Source organism: Bombyx mori, chromosome 15, assembly GCF_030269925.1.
Source record: "Bombyx mori chromosome 15, ASM3026992v2".
Taxonomy (NCBI): domain Eukaryota; kingdom Metazoa; phylum Arthropoda; class Insecta; order Lepidoptera; family Bombycidae; genus Bombyx; species Bombyx mori.
Window position 1 is genome coordinate 9,305,425 of NC_085121.1, and position 20,656 is coordinate 9,326,080.

Here is a 20,656-nt window from a genome sequence, read left to right on the forward strand (position 1 = left end):
TTGTCATTTTTGTCATTTTAAGCTTCGTTGACGTAGGTGGTGAAAATTTTAATTTTTACAAGTTCTGTAAAGATGTATCAGTGAGAAATATCGAAAATAATTGTGCATATTCCATTTGATGGTTAAAAGAAGAAAGAATACGAATCAAAATGGCTTTAAAAAAAGTCAAAGGCAACTTCGAGAGGATGTTTGATAAAAACCTCACGGATTTGGTTCGAGGTATCCGAAATAATAAAGATAATGAGGTACATTTTATACATACATCAGTACTTCGTTTCTTAATCATATAAAATGAGTTTTATTTTAATACTTTCATTATTCATTGTACTTAGTATTGATATTAGTTTTTGCTCAACCTGTTTATGATCTTTATGCACAATTTCTTTCCGTTTATATTTAAATACGGATTTGGAAATAGAACGTTATTAGAACCGATGTGTTGATGTAATTAATTAAATTAATTATGATATTATTCTAATATGTATGTAATTATTTGTTCAATGAATTTCTTTTTTGTATAAACTTCGAATATGTCAAGAAATTCGTCTTATTTATCATGAATTAAAATATGTAAATATATTTTATTGAATCAACTTTTTTTCTTTTAGGCCAAGTACATTGCCCAATGTATGGAAGAAATAAAAATTGAACTACGACAGGATAACATTGCTGTTAAAGCAAATGCTGTTGCAAAATTGACATATGTATGTATTTTGTAAAAACTTTGTAAGATATTTTTATACATATCATTACAGTAGTCTATTGAGCTTTCTCTTCTTGCAATGGCAGTATGTTTAAATGATTTTACCATATGGCTTCAAATGATTGATTAAATTAATTGTATACTTAGTTTTGTTCACAACCCTTGCCATAAAGCTGATAGAGCTGAGTGAAGCTGATTGTTGTCAATTTATGATTCTAAAGAAATTCTACAATGACTTCCATTCTGAGTAACCAATACAAATTGTAGAGCCAATTAAAATAAATATTTTATTATTATAGCTGCAGATGCTGGGATATGATATATCATGGGCTATATTTAACATAATTGAAGTAATGAGCTCAAACAAGTTCACATGTAAACGTGTTGGATACTTAGCAGCAAGTCAGTCCTTCCATGCTGACTCTGAGCTGCTCATGTTAACCACTAATATGATTCGTAAAGATTTGAATGCTCAAAATCAATATGAAGCTGGGTTAGCTCTTAGTGGATTGAGTTGCTTCATTTCCCATGACTTAGCTAGAGATTTAGCAAATGACATCATGACATTGGTAAGAATTTTTTTTTCTCTAAAATAACTTATTACCTATATGGTGTTAGCCTGGAATATCTGCCTTCACATTTTTGCATGTAGGTGGCTTAAAAGATAAACATAAAATTTACTAGAAAACATGGAGCCGCATTTTCATAGTACAACCTCACTTCGGTTTTCTTTTTACATTTAGAATCTGGTGGTCGTATGGTGAATTGCGAATTCACCATTCTGCCAATTATTTCCATACAGCAATTATGTGTTCTAGTTTATAGAATGGAACAACTGCAATGAAATATAATTGAGACTTCAACCTCACGATTCAAGGTGATGACAGTATTTACATTGTGATGTCTATGAGCTCTACTCAACACAAACTTCATTGTGAGCTCTAGTGTATTTTTACACAATTAGAAAAAAGGAAACAATTGGAGGGAAGATCATTTCAAAATCAGATGGTTCAAGCAAAAATGCTGTATGGAAAATAATATTCATAATCTTTGGTTGATATTGAGATAATATTTAAAAAACAATCAAATTGGTTGCGATTAATTACACCTTCATGAATAGTAGTAATATAAACAATGAATGTTTCTTTTTTTTGCAAAATGCTGAATAAATATTTACTTATGTGTTTTCTTATATTCCATTATTACTTTACAAGCACATTATCATATATCAATATTCAAATTTATTTCAGATGAGTTCCACAAAACCTTATTTAAGAATGAAGGCTGTGTTAATGATGTATAAAGTTTTTCTAAGGTATCCTGAAGCACTTAGACCTGCATTTCCTAAATTAAAAGAAAAGCTGGAAGATCCGGATCCAGGTAAAATCACATAATGTAAAAATCATTTTCACTACAATATAATTGAGATTTCAACTTTCATTTGTAGGTATATATATTCATGTTCATTTTCATTTTCATCATCCAAAGATCGAATTTTTTATCAGAACCTACTTAGATATATTAGTTTCTGACTATCTCGCGTATCAAGATATATTAAACAAACAAGTAAATTTTTTTTTTTTTATTCCGTTGGTGGACGAGTTCACAGCCACCTGGTGTTAAGTGATTACTGGAGCCCATATACATTTATAACCTAAATGCACCACCCATCTTGAGATATAAGTTCTAAGGTCTCAAGTATAGTTACAACGGCTGCCCCACCCTTCAAACCGAAACGCATTACTGCTTCACGGCAGAAAGAGGCAGGGTGGTAGTACCTACCCGTGCGAACTCGCAAAAGGTCCTACAACCAGTAATTACGCAAATTATAATTTTGCGGGTTTGTTTTTTTATTACACGATGTTATTCCTTCACCGTGGAGGTCAATCATGAACATTGGTTGAGTACGTATTTCATTAGAAAAATTGGTACCCGCCTGGGATTCGAACACCGATGCATAGCTCAACACGAATGCACCGGACGTCTTATCCTTTAGGCCACGACGACTTCAAAATTTTTCGACATTGGAATCGATATGCGAAAAATGTGAGATCAATTATTTCATGAAATTGTACCCTAAAAAAATCCCATATATATATAAGATTTGAATAGAATTATAATTTGTAAAGTTAAAATGATGTGATCATATCCCCGTAAACAGCGACAAATGCTAATTTTCGTAATATAAATGTAACCAACCCGTGTTTTCGATTTTTACAGGTGTACAATCGGCAGCAGTGAATGTTGTTTGTGAACTAGCGAGAAAAAACCCTAAAAATTATTTATCCTTAGCTCCAATTTTCTTCAAATTGATGACTACTTCCACTAACAATTGGATGCTGATAAAAATTATCAAATTGGTAGGTACAATTACATCTATTTTTCGTTATGCTATTTTACAGTAATTTTTATTTTATAATGACCAAATCAATACATGAACGAAATGCATTTAATGATGGAGAAACAGTCTGAAGAATTTTTGAATCTATTCTCAAGCGCAACAGATAAGTCTCATAATCAAAAATTTTAACTGAATAACATTCGATTATTATTTTTATATTGTTATTGCTTATTATAAAAATATTTTCGATAAACCACTGCATCCAAACAAAAAAAATTTATCAAATGCATCATTTAATTATTACTTTTTTGTATAAACGAATTTACCGTTATAAATAAGTGTATCAAATGACCTTAAAATTATCTTAAATTCTAAATTCTTCACAGTTTGGTTTAATGACCCAATATGAGCCAGATATTGGAAGAAAAATAACACAAAGCCTCATTGATCTAATTTGCAGGTACAACTAACTAGTGAAGATATATTTAAAATTTCATATCCAGATGCTAGTTTCATTCACAACACCTCACGTTTTCGATTAAAAACTTTTTATAAATACCACTTCACTCTTCAATTACCAAACACCGGTGAACACACAAATGTTAACAGATTATGCTCAAGTCTTTAAAAAAACTATTTTTAAAATTCAATGCCTTCTTTTCTAAATTGCAAGTTTTGCCAGCAAATATTCCACGACTAATTGGCACATAAATATCACGGAGTCCTCATGTTTGCGAATTGAAAATACGAGAAAATGTACAGTTATACACAAAATTCATATCACACATAAGCTAGGAGGCAAAGTTTAACATATATTTGTTATTGGTTGCCACCACATAAGCTAGTCTTATGTAGTATCATTATGTTTGTTGCAGTTCGGTGCCTTAACCCCATTAGAGCCTCGGCTTGGCAAGAAACTGATAGAACCATTAACTAATTTAATTCATAGGTGAGTCAGTGCGATAAGTGTTGTGGCGGCGACCATACACTACGGAATTGTAATATGGGGTCAATAAATGAAATTGACCAAACAAATTCACCAAATATACATTAGCCGTTTATTAAAGACAGTGATGTTGATCATTCATAAATAACCAGCGATGTAAACGAATGTTAGAAATTGTTGATCACTTTGCTTACACTGCTTGTTATCGATGTTTTATAGCTTAATTTAAAGCACTTGCTTCTGGAGAACACTAGATTAAGCTTGTTATTTTTTTATATTTACATTTGAAATAAGTTTCAATACTTATGCGGTCTAGTACCACTTTAACAATAAAGTTGTTGAAGTGTCTTAAGATATGTTATATATAAATAATCTCCACGAAAATAGTTACCGAAAATGTCACTTAATTTTTTTTTTTACTGGCATTGTAGGCAGATGAGCTTACGGCCCACGTGATGGTGAGTGGTTACCATCGCTCATGGACGTCAGCAATGCCAGGGGCAGAGACAAACCGCTATCTACCTACTAATACTATTCTACTTTTACTAATAAAATACGTTTTGTTTAGCACATCTGCAATGTCATTACTTTACGAGTGCATCAACACTGTAATAGCGGTGTTGATCAGTATAAGCAGCGGGATGCCGGGACACGCAGCCTCGGTACAGCTATGCGTACAGAAACTAAGAATATTAATTGAAGATAGCGATCAGAACCGTGAGTAAATTTTCTTTTTTTATTACTTAGATGGGTGGATGAGCTAACGGCCCACCTGGTTTTAGGTGATTACCGGAGCCCATAAATATCTACAACGTAAGTGCCGCCACCCACCTTGAGACATGAGTTGTAAGGTCCCACTTTTAACAGATTTTAGAATAATTGATTTAAGAATAATATATACAAATCTTTTCAATTAGTAACCCACCGGATTGTAAATGTCAATTATTCAAAAGATTACAATGTATAAAAACATTTTTTTCGAAGAACTGACACAGATATCCCTATAGGTCAATAATGGTAATATACACATATATTATTTCCGGTTATCGGTTGTAGAGCGTGAGAGCAGCGAGTAAGGGTTTGTCATACAAACCCTTTGCAGCAAATCTGGGTAAAGATTGAGAGTAACATTGTTTTATTACAATGAATGCCAGCCTTAGCCGGCTTCACGCTCTGCGACAAGTTTGAGTATTTGTCACTGTTACAACTCCCTGCAATGTCGGAGTTATGAAGGCTTGTAAAAATCCATTCAAACAGGGGTGAGCAACCTTTTTAATCAAGGGGCCAATTATTTTTTTATTTTTTTTGTGGGCCGCATATAGTTTAACTCTGACTAATAATTTACGAAACTTTATTTATAATAAATATAAATAAAAAAAATATAGTAAAGAATTAATATACAAATTTTAATGCAAGATAAAACAAACAAGAAAAGAACAGAAAAACGAATTGATGGAAGAAATTCGACAAAATAAATTCAATTTTAGAAATGCTTGGCGGGCTGCGTTTTGCTCACCCTTGCATCAGACCATTTCCTCTTGTCTCTATACGTGTGACCGCATAGCTCTCAATGTCATAATTTCGCACACATCTGTCTATTGAACGGTAGACGGGACGTAATACGTAGAGATTGGAACAGCTAATTTTGACTGCACTTTCAAGTTTGATTGAGCCTATATACATATTTAAATTACGTATATAAAATCAACAATATATCCCGTACGAGTGACGTGATGACAATTAAAATTGGATGCAATCGTTTCATTTAATAGAATCGCCGAACATAATTAATGTATTAAGTAATATAATAATTTTGTATTAAGTAAAATACTTGGGCTTGCTGGCAATGTCAAGAATACTCAAGTCACACCCGAAGTCCGTTCAAGCTCACAAAGACCTCGTATCGGCGTGTCTTGACGACAAAGACGAGTCGATTCGACTGAGGGCACTCGGCCTTCTCTACGGAATGGTGAGTTGATTATTTTCATAGACCATGTCATGTTATACGCAATTTTGGTCATTTAACAGTTTCACCCCATCACTAAATTTACAGGTTTTGTAACTAATTTGTACTATTAAATCATATATTGCATTATTTGAGATCCGGACTGTGACGAGGTAGTATGGAGCGTAGAGGTAAGGAGAACCGTCTTATATGGGAGAAGCTTGAAAAAATGTCCCACTTTCAGCACTAAATAACAGTTCAAAGATCCTCCAGAATGGCGCTAGCATAGGCACAGGGTATGATATGAATTGAGCAGCTGTTAGCTGACTGAAGTATGCTGAGTTAGGAAATTTAATATATTTAATGATTAGAGTAGTTACTGACAGTGTAATATACAAGACCTCACATGTTTACGTAGTTCAAACTAATTTCGTCAATATAACCTAAAATTATTGCTGTGGTAAAACGTGGAGACATCGATTGCATTTTCTTATCAGCTTTAAATAAAATACTTTTTGTGATTCTGTAGTGCTTACAGTTCTTTCGTCCTTTTTTATTTCTCTATCTTATTCTAATAACTTTCAGCGCCTTTTTTAAAATTTACCCGGTTGCTACTGTAGCGCCATCCTTATTTAGCAGATTTTCACGGACACTTTTTATACACAGAGACGGTTCTCCTTATTCTACCCTCCATAAAAGGTAGGTACTCACTGTTCCATATTTCAAATAAGAACCGTTAATATTGTTTGTCCATCCGTTTTGAAACTACGTTGCCACAGACACAAGTAAAGCTCTCAAACTTATACAGTTCCACACTATTTTTCTATCTGTGGTTAAAAATAATGACATACTTATTTGTGTTTTAATTAGTTTTCTAAGCCGTTTTTTTAACTTATGCGAATACCCTATCGATAATATCCCGCCCCGTTTTAAAACACATTTACTAATGTCGATGGGCCCCCTGTTTTTGTTTGTCTATCCTTGAGCTTAGTTTTACGCAGCTACCGAAAACTAAATTATGTCACTGTACAAACCTATTCTATAGTGGTGGTAGGAATGTTAGTCCACGCGGGTCAGTACCACTGTCCTGTCTATTTCAGCAATCATGGGTCGCGGCTTGAAGGTCAAATTCTCTTGGGCGTCAAACAATTGAGACCTGTGTGGTCGAACGTATTTTATGGTTGTGGTGGCTCATGTACCGTAGGTTGGGGGGAATTGGGACCCTTTCCAATTCCAACGAAAAATTTCAATGGTTTTTCTTAGGGTAAAATCAATAAAATTGAGATTAAAATGGCTCCGGGGCTTTAATTTTTTATATACGATGCATTATTATACATAGTTTTACATAGTTCATTACAAAATATACACAAAAACTTAAAAAACTAGTTTGACCCGATACATCTTGGCTTTGGGGTGAATCAGGTTACTTATGGGGACAATAGAGTTTTCCGATAGGGGTGGCACTATTTAGTTCTAAGGTAGGTACCTAACTTTAGGTAATTAAGTTTTTAATATATTTAATGAGCTACAAAACTTTGATGACTAAATTAAACAGTTTAATATTCTTTCTAACACTAAATAAAAGTCATTTTCAGTTCAACAAATTTAAATCTAACAACTCAACAAAAGTATTGTGACATCCCAGATTTGTCCCTATTCTAACTCTAGTCCCTATTCCCCCAATCTACTGTAATTGATTAGCAACAGGGCATGAAATTTTCACGTCAATAATATTGCATAATTGTATTCAGAAACATATGAATATTATCTATTATCTATATATATAAAAATGAATTGATGTTCGTAAGTCTTGCTAAAACTCGAGAACGGCTGGACCGATTGGGCTAATTTTGGTCTTGAATCATTTGTGGAAATCCAGAGAAGGTTTAAAAGGTAGATAAATATGAAAATGCTCGGAATTAAATAAAAATAACAATTTTGTTTTTCCTTTGATGTGTCCCCCGTCGGACGGATTCATTTTGTTTGTTTTAAGTTTATTTTACACAAAAGTTTAGGTCTTTTACTTATCGATTGAGGCACTACGAAGTCTGCCGGGTCAGCTAGTGAGAAATAAAATTGATTCGCTGTTTTAGGTGTCCAAGAAAAATTTAATGGAAATAGTGAAGAAGTTGATGTCGCACATGGAACGTGCCGAGGGGACGTTATACCGGGACGAACTGCTGACCCGGATGATCGAGATCTGTTCTCAAAACAACTACCAGCACGTTGTGGATTTCGAGTGGTACATCACGGTACTGGCAGAGCTTACCGAAATGGAAACCAGTGCTAAACATGGCAAGGAATACTTACAGTTTTATTAGTGTATAATATATTGCTTAGATGGGTGGACAAGCTCACAGCCCATCTGGTGTTAAGTGATTACTGGAGCCCATAGACATCTACAACGTAAATGCGTCACCCACCTTTAGATATAAATTCTAAGGTCTCAAGTATAGTTACAACGGCTGCCTCACCCTTCAAACCGAAACGCATTACTGCTTCACGGCTGAAATAGGCAGGATGGTGGTACCTGCCAGTGCAGACTCACAAGAAGTCCTACCACCAGTAATTATAATTTAACTGGTTTGATTTTTATTACACGATGTTATTCCTTCACCGTGGAAATCAATCGTGAACATTTGTCGAGTACGTATTTCATTAGAAAAATTGGTATCCGCCTGCTGCATTCGAACACCGGTGCATCGCTCAACACGAATGCACCGGACGTCTTATCCTTTAGGCCGCGACGACTTAAACTCAATCAATTGATCAAATCAGAAATGAGGAGATTCGCAGGAAAACCATGGTAACCGACATAGCCCAAAGGATTGCGACATTGAAGTGGCAGTGGGCAGGACACATTGCTCGTAGAACGGATGGCCGTTGGGGCCAGAAAGTTCTTGAGTGGCGACCGCGTACCGGAAGACGTAGCGTGGGTAGGCCCACAAGATGGACCGACGATCTATTGAGGTTCGCGTGGATCCGCTGGATGCAGGCAGCGCAGGACCGGTCTTTGTGGCGAGGCTTGGGGGAGGCCTATGTCCAACAGTGGACGTCTGTGGGCTGATAAGAAGACTTAAACTTTTGTTCGTATCGACGCTTGAAAGACAAACGTGACTAAGCGACAATGCGTGAACTTTACAGTAGACTAATTTAAAGTTGAAATACCTGAAAAAAATTATATTTTAACGAATCTAGCTGTAGGATTGAAATGATTTTAATAGACCTAGAAATATTTTTTTTGCGCATCGAATATGGTTATTGCCTATCATTTATGTACAAATTATTGTCGCTTAGTCACGTTTGCCTTTCAAGCGTCGGTATATTTTGTGGTGTTCGTTAAACCTCGCAATGTATTGTGTAGGGTGTATAATAGCGGCGCAGCTGACGGAGGTGGGCGCGCGCGTGGCGGACGTGCGACCGTTCGCGGCGCGGGAGTGCGGCGCGCTGTGTGCGCGGGTGGCCGCCGCGCCGCCCGGCCCCGCCTCCCGCGAGGTGCTCTACGCCGCCGCCTACGTGCTGTCCGAGTACTGCGAGTTAGTTCGTTTTACTGTTTCACATAGATATACATACATACGACCTAAAGTTATTTAGTATAGTAATTTAGACGAAAACGATGCTATTGCATGATCGCCTGTTAATCAGAAATCGCGACTTCGAGATATTCGCGGTAGGCAGCGGCTTGGCTTTGCCCCTGGCATTGCTGAAGTCTTTGGGCGACGGTAACTACTCACCATCAGGTGGGCCGTATGCTCGTTTGCCTACCATGGCATTAAAAAAAAAATTCGGGTCAATGCTTATTACTTTTTCTATATGATTTGAAAAACTAATTAATTTTACGTAATATTTCAGTATCCAAGAATAAACCTATATCACGATTTATTCTTGGATACTGAAATATCTGTGTAGCTATGTAACTGTGGTACCCTTGATCCACACCCTAAGTTACCTAGTTTAAGCAACATTTCGCTTAATACGCGATATTTATCTGCAATTATTAAAGGCGCGTTTTATTTGTTATTCAACAATTCGATATTTTTAATTGGACTTCAATTAAATTTATGAAATACAAATGGCTGAAGATGGTTTTATGTAATGACATTTTTTTTTCAAAATTTGAAATTTTAAATAATTCTCCTGTAAAGTTGCAAAGTTTTTGCATAAAACCATCCTTTCCTTTTTTTGTCATTCACCCCTCGATATGTAATCAACAGGGAAGAGGAAGTGATGCTGAACGCCGTGTCCCCGCTGCTGGCGTGCGCGGGCGTGGGCGGCGGCTACATGCGGGCGCGCGCCGTGTGCGTGCACGCCGCGCTCAAGCTGTGCGCACGTTTGCTGCGGGCGCGGCGCGACCGAAACATGCGCGACCAGGACATCGAGGTGACACCGATAGTTTTATTCGAATTTTAACCAGAAGATCGTACCAACCTGACTGTTTTAGTGGAGTCTTCATTTAATTGACCGAATCTCGAACACTATTACTATTAGTATTACTCACGAATACTGGTGATAGGACCTCTTGTGAGTCCGCACGGGTAGGTACCACCGCCCAGCCTATTTCTGCCGTGAAGCAGTAATGCGTTTCGGTTTGAAGGGTGTGGCAGTCATTGTAACTATACTGAGATCTTAGAACTCATATCTCAAGGTGGGTGGCGGCATTTATGTTGTAGATGTCTATGGGCTCCGGTAACTACTTAGCACCAGGTGGACTGTGAATTCGTCCACCCATCTGATGAGGTGATCTGATGATGAGGATGATAAAAAATGAAGTTGTTTCGTTTTGGTACATAAGAAACAATTGCAACTGACTGACAGTCTTTACACGTTATATGATGATCCAATCATGTGTTTTATTAAACCTATAAACGAAGAGATTCATTTGACTATGTAAGGATTGGAATAATAGTAATACATAATATTATATATTCTGTCAAAGAATTATATAAAAATAATATATATGTTCCATTTATTAACATGTTCGGGAATAGCCAATCAACATCAATAACCAAACAAAAACAGTTTTGAGTGATCTTAATTAAATTAAAACGGTCACTCAAACACAATATTATTAATCATTAACTTAAATCTATTAATGATATCGATTTTCCATAAAAACAAATAAGTGGCTAATCGATGTGTATATTACATGTTTACGTCATTGCTTCTTTTGATCTTGGATGACGTTATGCGTAATGAGATAACTTTCGGCTTTGACAGTTTGTTCATTATCAACATTGAAGAATTAATTAATTACTAGTGGTTCCGCAGTAGTCGAAATTCGACTATAATTAATTAAACTTATAAGTTTGAACATTATTATGGTTATATTTTCAAAGACTACTTCTATAATCACAGATTTCGCCAAAACTACATTATAGACAAATAATATTAGCGATAAACAATATTAACCTATTTTCAATTTGACCACAGACTTTAAGTATTAACTAAAGTTTGACAATAAATAAAGAGTATATATACATAATAATATGTGTGTGTGTCAAATACATGGCAGTGTGTGTAATGTTTTCTTTATTGATTTAATTTATCTTTTATGCATTATTTAAAATAAAAAATTAGCATTGTGCGCTCCTTCTCTATAAGTGTGGGAAATTTCATACTCCTCCGTCCGCGCAATTTTCGTAAAAAGGGGTACAAAGTTTTTGCTTCACGTATTAATATATGGATATTGATTTTAAAAAATCTATTTTTGTTTTGGGAAACAGCTCATACGTGAATGTCTGGCGGGTTTGCGACCGCTGCTCTGCAGCGAGGATATGGAGGTACAAGAACGCGCCCATAACGCCACCGCGCTGCTGACGCTGGTCCTCCGCGAGCTCAGCCCCGGGGACGCGGTACTGCCCGCGGAGGAGCCGCCCTCAGCGACGGGACTGCTCGTTGAACACGAACAGAGGTGTGGAATGGAATGTTTAACGACAAAGAGTAGATCTTCCACCGAGCGGCTGATATTGCTCGGTAGACCGACGGCCCTAAAGTTTTTTTTTTCCTACTTAATCTGATAGCCTTGAAAGGCTATTTCAGCGTAACCTTAACTAGTAGGTGGGCTCACGGGGCTCAAACATGACAACGTTGCTAACACGAACCCTAGCAAGAGCCGTGCTTCGCAAAATCTACCACCGAATCGGAAACGCGACCCACTGAGAAAATCCAGCTTAATTTACTCATCGAACCCTTACGTACGATTAACGAACGAAGCTACGAACGATAACCGTTTGAAAATGCCGTAAGCAAGATTCAGGTCAAGATTTGTCAAATATCTTGCGTTGTATGATGGCTACGAGCCACAGAGGTAACGCTCGTATAGTTATAGTTAATGGCAATGTGTTGGCAGTAAGTAGAGGTCTATGTCTGTGTGTCACCTCAATCAACTATGAGCTCTCCTGTTCTAGATTGAGAATTTAAACCCACAGAATTTTGAAACAAATTTTCGGGCTGTCGCTGTTCAATTAATCTATGTATCTGTCAGTGCTTAAATGCGAGACATATACGACCTTCGTCTACGAGGTGGTCCGTCGTAGCGCAATGAACAATGCACGGGTTTATACCAAATAATTTATAATTGATTAAGAGCCAAGATAACCTTCATTCTATAATAATTATTTGTTATTTCGGACTCATATATTAAAGTAAGTGACGCCAATCGAGTCACGGTGTTTGTGTGTTCTTCAGTAGGTGCTTAGCACGAGCTGATAATCACCTAGAGTAAAAAAACCTGAATATGTCAAAGAGGTCACTAAAAGTTACAACACAAATGTCGCCGTTGATATGTTTTGAATATTTGAAACCAAAGTTTTGAATTTTTTTAGAAATATACCTTTTTATTTTTTTATTGCATAGGTAGATGGACGAGTTCACGGCCCACCTGGTTTTAAGTGGTTAACGGAGCACATAGACTTCTAAAACGAAAACGCCGCCCCCTAGCTTGAGATATGAGTTCTAAGGTCTCGGTATAATTACAACGGCTGCCCCACCCGTCAAACCGAAACGCATTACTGCTTCACGGCAGAAATAGGCGGGGCGGTGGTATCTACCCGCACGGACTCACAAGAGCTCCTACCACCAATTATTTATTTAATTCAATGTCAAAAATACGTGTTTCAGTAACGGCTTAGAGAACGCGGACGACGAGGAAACGCTTAATCAGAATGCCAAGGAGGATTTGATCGAAGAATTAGCTCAATTGTTTGATGGGGAACTAAAGCCGGTTGCGCCTAAAGCCCAGAAGAAAGTGCCCATGCCGCCAGAGTATGTACTATCTTATTATACCTTTAAACGAGCAATTCTTGTATATATGTAATCTGAATCTCGGAAACGGCTCCAAGGATTTTCATAACATTTAGTATACAGGGGATTTCGGCGCGAGAAATCGATCTAGCTACGATTTTTTTCAGAAAATGTTGTTTTATTCATGTTTTCAATAATCAACTCTTCCCGACATCTATTGGCGAATAATAAGACTATTTTTCTTAATTGAGGGCAACTAACCGCTTTAAAGACACAACAAGATAGCGTTATCAAAAAAAAACCGGTCATCATATAGTCATTACTTAATTAACAAATTTCAATTAACGACATTTTTTAATTGATTTTTGGAAGTAGCTATGAAGGGAAATGTTCCACGGATGTTTTTGTACATTCGTAAAGTTGACTTGAAAATGTTATTTTTACGATGTCTATGCATACTGCCGCTAAAATTTTATTTTCAACTCTACGATAGCTGAGTAGAGATGAGCTAATGTTAGTTGCAATAAAAGTAAATGGTCCTACTTAACAAATAAAAATAATCGTTTTTTTTTGTTGTCCAGAACAACATTGCAAGGTAGAAATATTATCAACGTAATTGGAATTAAATATGATCGACTAAAAATTCTAAACAAACTTAAAGTGATTTTGTTGAAAAATATTTTTTTATTGCTTAGATGGGTAGACGAGCTCGCAGCCCATCTGGTGTTAAGTGGTTACTGGAGCCTGTAGACATCTACAACGTAAATGCGTCACTCACCTTGAGATATAAGTTCTAAGGTCTCAGTATAATTACAACGGCTACCCCATCCTTCAAACCGAAACGCATTACTGCTTTACGGCAGAAATAGGCAGGGTGGTTGAGTTTCTTTTAAGACATGCCTTTTATATTAGACGATAAGTAATGATACTTTAAATTTTACTTACCTCAGTTTGTAAATAGTCAACGTAAGAGACACGTTCGTTTTGTAGCTTGAACCTGGATCAGTGGTTGTCGCGCGACCGCTGGTCTTCGGAGAGCTCGAGCTCGGAGGGGGAGGGCGAGGGCGAAGAGGGGGGCCCTATGTTCCCGGCTCCGCACGACGCGCGACCCACGGCGCAGTTCACTCCCGAAGAACTTGACATGGTAACATCAATGTTTATTCAATTTATAGATTTACTAGCGACCCGCCCTCGCTTCGCTTCGGAAACTGTAGTTTATTATTGATTTCTCCACTATTTAATGGATGTTATTATACATATAAATCTTCCTCTTCAATCACTCCATCTATTAAAAAAAACCGCATCAAAATCCGTTGCGTAGTTTTAAAGATTTAAGCATACATAAGGACAGATATAGGGACAGAGAAAGCGACTTTATTTTATACTATGTAGTGATTATTTTGCCACTAAGACGTGAGGCTCGCGGTATAAAGGATGGAAAGCGATTGTGTAGTCATTAAGACTAGGGTTTTCTGTCAAGAATTGCTCTTGCTAGGGTTCGTGTTAGCAACATCGTCAGGTTTGAGCCCCGTGAGCTCATCTACTTGTTAGGTTACGCTGACATAGCCTCTCAAGGCTATCTGCTTAGGTAGGAAAAAAAAATACCAGGTCCTCGTTGTAAAACGGATACCATCTGTTACCCTCAAACACAAAAAGATAAAGAGAGCAGAAATTTTATTTCATTGCATACAGAGAGTGTATTAAACCTTCCTCAAAAACGAAACGAGAATGATGTTGACGGTTGATTTTTATATTGCACGTAATGTATAGCAATTTAGGAGCTGCCTACGAATTACAATGCTGCTTCACAAAATACGTATCTAGTACAAAGTATTTAAGTACACAGTTCATTCTTTTTTTATTTTGGGGACGTTTTTTTTTACACCACGCATCTACAATTGGTTATTCATTTCATTTTAACTTAATATCTTAAAATGCCTACTCTATATTCAAAGATGTCGGTATTCAAAGAAGCGGAACAGCATAAGTGCTCTTTTTTTTCCTTTTTTTTTTGTTTCCTTTTTTTTTTTCCTACCTAAGCTGATAGCCTTGAGAGGCTACTTCAGCTTCGCCCTAACATGTAGGTGAACTCACGGGGCTCAAACACTGACCCCAGCAAGAGCAGTGCTTCGCAGAATCTACCACCGGATCGGAAACGCGACCCACTGAGAAGATCCGGCGAGAAACTCGGTGGGCTGTGTCTATGGGTTAATGCTCTCGTCGAGCCCTTCGCCGCAAGCGACGGGTTCGACGAGGGCGGTGACCGGTGCTTGTGGTACCTAAAAGCACCGATAGTAGATCGTAAGTGCACTTAATGTGACGTAAACTATAACGAAGGTTTATTTGTAAAACAGTTACGTGAAGCGCGGCGTCAAGAACAAGCCAACAACCCGCACTACCTCAAAGACGACTCGCCGCGCTCCTACCAACAAGACGACATTCCAATAGCAGAGATCGCACTCGAAGTCCCGCTGCAAATACACAGTGAGTGGACATTACATTACACCACAACACTACCAGTGATCTGTACAGTACAGATACTATTCAGTTGTGACTCTCCCCCGGACGAGTCTGGGAGGTGCACTGTTGTCACTATTAGGTGCGTGCTTATCTTGTCAGTTTTATGTCAAAAATGAAATGTGTGTCTGAATAAAAAAAACAGAAAGCGTTAATATGTATTTTATCATATATATAATATATCAATTTAATAGGTTTTTTATAGTTTTTTTTATTTTGCTTGTATTCTGTTAGCGCGCGCGTCGTATAATCCATTTAAACTGTACAGTTGTTGAGTTCTAGTTATAAATATATATTTTTTAATTACCTTTGTAAGCAGACGAGCATACGGCCTGATCTGATGGTAAGTGGCTACCGTCGCTAATGGACGTCAGCAATGCCTGGGACAGGGTCAAATTGCTGCCTACCTATATGGTATTATCCAACAATCAACGAACACTGGCCGGGTATTTCCAGCTCCTTATAGCGATTATTCACTAAGACTTACGTTCGGTATACCCGAAGTAATTAACATCAATCAATCCTATCCTAGTTGTAACTCTTTTTTTCTGAACATTTTATGTCAACATTCATATTATTTTACTTATTTATACTCCATAAATTGTAATAATTTCAGCTAAACGATCAGATAAGTACTTAATGTCTCGAGAGAGCTCGAGTAAAAAGAAGAAGGAGAAGCGGACGACAAAAAAGCGAAAGGCAAAGAAGCAAGACAAACATTCCACTGACTCTGAGAGCGAAGGTACTTACCTCATATTGTTTCTATCATCGTTTGATCAATAAGCCTATCGCTAAAATACTCGTAAACCTACTGACGCATGGAATTTTTAACTGGATGATTGTTAACATATTTTTACAATCAATGGCTGCTCGGCTTCATGTCATAACTTGTTGTTGTACACAAAATGAATTGAGAGTCGAGTAGAATTTACATCGATTCGAGTCATATTAAACTGTTATTTCATTTTAATAGTACAAATTCTATATTTGTTCGAGTGCCAATAGTTTGATCAATAAATTAAGATACGTGAAAAGTCCTTTTGTTCAAATTTTCTGGAGGAAATTATACCTAGTCAGGTCATAAGTATTGTCACATTAAAAACTTTTTTTTTAGAATGCTGACCACAAAAAAGTTTATTGAATTCGAATTCCGAATTGTTCATGAAAATAAAAATGTATACTTTTAGAATTTTACTCATTTTTAAATATGGAGTGGACGCTTAAAGAAGACCGTGTTGCAGTTATTGCGTTGCATCGTTGCGGTTACGCGCCAATTAAAATTTTTAACATACTGAAAAATTTGAATATAACCAAAAGCCATCAAACCATCAAACGATACAATGAAGACTCTAGTGTAGATGACAGGTCAAGAAGTGGTCACCCTCGGTCTGTTAAGACTCCAGCAGTGATAAAAGCTGTGAAGGCGCGAATTCAAAGAAATCCCAAACGTAAGCAGAAACTGTTGGCCCTTCAGATGGGGTTAAGCAGAACCACGGTGAAAAGGGTGTTAAATGAAGACTTAGGGCTTCGGGCATATCAAAGAAAAACAGGACATCGTTTGAATGCTCGTCTAATGGACCTGAGACTGAAGAGATGCCGCGCTTTGTTGAAACGGTACGCGGGAAAAAAATATCGGGAAATTATTTTTTCGGATGAAAAAATTTTTACCGTAGAAGAGAGCTACAACAAACAAAATGATAAGGTGTATGCACACAGTAGTGAAGAAGCGAGCAACCGTATTCCGCGTGTCCAACGAGGTCATTTTCCATCCTCGCTCATGGTATGGTTGGGAGTTTCTTATTGGGGCTTAACAGAGGTACATTTTTGTAAGAAAGGTGTAAAAACGAATGCAGTTGTGTATCAAAATACAGTCCTGACGAACCTTGTGGAACCTGTTTCTCATACCATGTTCAATAACAGGCACTGGGTATTCCAACAAGATTCGGCGCCAGCTCATAGAGCGAAGAGCACACAAGACTGGCTGGCGGCGCGTGAAATCGACTTCATCCGGCACGAAGACTGGCCCTCCTCCAGTCCAGATTTGAATCCGTTAAATTACAAAATATGGCAACACTTGGAGGAAAAGGCGTGCTCAAAGCCTTGATTAAGGCAGCCGCCGATATTGACATGGACTTCGTTCGTGCTGCGATAGACGACTGGCCGCGCAGATTGAAGGCCTGTATTCAAAATACGGAGGACATTTTGAATAAACTTTAGTGTCATAAGAATCTATGTTTTGTTAAGTTCATTTTGGTATATGAATGGTTACATAATGAATAAACTTGTTTCAATTATTTTACATTCAACATGTGACAGAATTTATGACCTGACTAGGTAGATTGATTTATTAGTTCTCACACGCACATTTCAACTTGTAGAAATAAACATTTTTATGTTTTCGAACTTCTTGATTAGAATATTAAATTATAGTAGGCTATTTTTTTTTAAAGGGAAATTGTGACCTGGTAACTAAGACCTTTAAGTCATGTCTTATTTTAATGTATATTCTTATTTTTATGAAAAATAATAATATGGAGTGAAATGAAATGAAATGAAGATGATTAATTTGACACATTAATCAAATGGGATGAAATTAAATTAAATGAGACGAGATGATATGGGATGAAATATAATCTTAGTAAAATCTGAGATTATATTTCATGCCTGAGATTTTTTCAGTGGACTTTTTGGAGGATCGCGAGAAGTAACGTTCAGCGGCTTTGTTTCATTATCCCACATTTGTGCACTTTCACAGATATTAAACAGTTAATAAACCACCGTTATTATACATTTAAACCTAAAGAAACACTAAATAGACAAAATAAAACAAATCACACAACTTCAATCCTCGCGTTCTCGCCATAAAGTCCATATATATATAGGCTAATTTGAGGATGAATGTTGTCGAAAAACGATTAATAATCGCCTTGAATTGCCGTATGTATCTATACAATACAAAATCAGCTATAGTATAGGTGGTATAGTAAGTAACCTGTATATGCGTGTGTGTGCAGAGTGGGAGCGGCGGCCGGCGGTGTGCGCGGGCGGGGAGCTGCCCGAGGGCGCGGCGCCGTCCGACGACGAACCGCCGCCGCCGCACGACGACCCGCACCACGCGCTCGACCTCGACCTCGACAGGTACAGTACAGCTTATACTTTGGAGTTACTACCGTTGCTCGCTTTTTTTTCTACCCACGCTGAGAGCCTGGAGAGGCTATTTCAGCTTCGCCTTAACATGTAGGTGAGCTCACAGGGCTCAAACCGGAAGTGTTGCTAACACTGGACATAGCAAGAGCAGTGCTTCGCAGAATCTACCACCGAATCCGAAACGCGACCCGCTGAGAAGATCCGGCGAGAAACTCAGTGGATTATATTTATGGGTCAGTTTACTCGTCGAGCCTTTCGTCGCAAGCGATGGGTTCGACGAGAACAATGACCGGTTCTTGGGTTACCCAAAAGCACTGTTAGTGGATCGGGAGGATCTATAATGACGTGTCGTTGCTCGCTACTACCCGCGGCACGTCCTTTAGATCTGAACTGTATACCTAAAATCGAATAAAAACTTTGTAAATCATAATTTTTTTTTTAAGGCCATTACGCGAAGACGAGCTTCTTACGTCACGTCTCCAACAATATCCGTCCCCCGGCGTCGGTTTGCTAGACAAAAAGAAAGATAAACCGGCAAAAAAATCCAAAAACGCAGAAAACGACACGCCTGATAAACCTGTTAAGAAAAAGAAGGACAAGAAATCAAAGCAACGCAAGCAAAGTGCGACAGAATCGATAAAAAATGAGAAAACTGAAGATATTTTACTCATCGATGGAGTTTTTAAAAGCAACGGCGAGCAACTGAAAGAAGATGTCGTTGAAAATACTGAATTAACTGTCGACGAGGGAAAGACATTAAAGACTGAGAAACACAAGAAAAAGAAAGAGTCGAAAAACAAAGATCAGACCATTTCATCGAAGAAACGAAAGTCTACGAAAAAAGGTAAATACTTTTGTTTAATTCATTGAGCGCAGGCAACATTTCCCTTATGGCTATCGTAATTGTTCTAAGACGATACTTTATTTAGAAACGAATGTTTAATATCACGTATTTTCTCTTTACTGAATAGTCCAATAGGCTTTGGTATATATTATTAGAATATACCCTTGTATTGATGTACGTATAGTTGCTGATGGTAGGACATTCTGTGAGCCCGCACGGGTAGGTACCCTGCGTATTTCTGCCGCGAAGCAGTAATGCATTCCGGCTTAAAGGGCAGGGCGGCCGATGTACTGTATGTCGCATATCTCAAGATGGGCGAGACGGCATTTACGTTGTCGGTGTCTATGGACTAATAAAGATCGGAAGTTGTTGAGGAGTACATTTACCCAGGGTAAACTCTACAATATTGAGAAAGAGGTCAATCGTTCAATCTGTGCAGAATCTGCTCATCTAAAACACAGTCTCTCAAGATAAGTCTTTGAACAATGTGTATTGCTGATGATGAGGTTCGTCACTGAAACGTGATCATAATGGGCCTCACCAAAAAGCTCAGTTACGCAAAGAGTAGTGAAGAAAGCTATGCCCGGAATATCCGTGGACAACCGAATCACGAATGATTCGATTCGCAGAAAAACTATCGTAACCTATACAGCCTCGAGAATTGCTCGTGGAACACACGTATGGAAGGCACAGCCTGGTGCAGCTTGCCTCATTCCTAGCCTCATTCAAAGCCTATATCCAGTAGTGGATGTCTGTAAGCTGATATTGATAAAACGAATGTTCTCGATTCAATAATGCAAGACTATAAAATAGTCATCAAGTTGTGAAAAAAAAACTCCAGTATTAGGAAATTTTTTTATTGTTGAGATTGGTGGACGAGCTCACGGCCCACCTGGCGTTAAGTGGTTACTGGAGCCCATAGACATCTACAACGTAAATGCGCCACCCATCTTGAGATATAAGTTGTAAGA

The 20,656-nt window shown here is 37.6% G+C and overlaps 1 protein-coding gene across 1 annotated transcript in view; it reads left to right on the forward strand.

Annotated features, from left to right (window-relative positions):
• The window catches only part of LOC101743409 (AP-3 complex subunit delta), a 21,418-nt gene continuing 762 nt past the window's right edge, over positions 1 to 20,656 (forward strand). The window contains exons 1-18 of the mRNA XM_038015779.2: positions 1 to 245; positions 609 to 704; positions 1,003 to 1,272; positions 1,954 to 2,083; positions 2,924 to 3,063; positions 3,920 to 3,993; positions 4,559 to 4,707; positions 5,814 to 5,959; positions 8,029 to 8,230; positions 9,300 to 9,471; positions 10,150 to 10,315; positions 11,659 to 11,846; positions 13,055 to 13,198; positions 14,168 to 14,321; positions 15,532 to 15,661; positions 16,311 to 16,436; positions 18,709 to 18,832; positions 19,285 to 19,685. Of these exons, the coding sequence (XP_037871707.1) occupies positions 150 to 245; positions 609 to 704; positions 1,003 to 1,272; positions 1,954 to 2,083; positions 2,924 to 3,063; positions 3,920 to 3,993; positions 4,559 to 4,707; positions 5,814 to 5,959; positions 8,029 to 8,230; positions 9,300 to 9,471; positions 10,150 to 10,315; positions 11,659 to 11,846; positions 13,055 to 13,198; positions 14,168 to 14,321; positions 15,532 to 15,661; positions 16,311 to 16,436; positions 18,709 to 18,832; positions 19,285 to 19,685 (2,908 nt within the window). The 5' untranslated portion in view covers positions 1 to 149. The remainder of the gene's footprint in view (positions 246 to 608; positions 705 to 1,002; positions 1,273 to 1,953; positions 2,084 to 2,923; positions 3,064 to 3,919; positions 3,994 to 4,558; positions 4,708 to 5,813; positions 5,960 to 8,028; positions 8,231 to 9,299; positions 9,472 to 10,149; positions 10,316 to 11,658; positions 11,847 to 13,054; positions 13,199 to 14,167; positions 14,322 to 15,531; positions 15,662 to 16,310; positions 16,437 to 18,708; positions 18,833 to 19,284; positions 19,686 to 20,656) is intronic.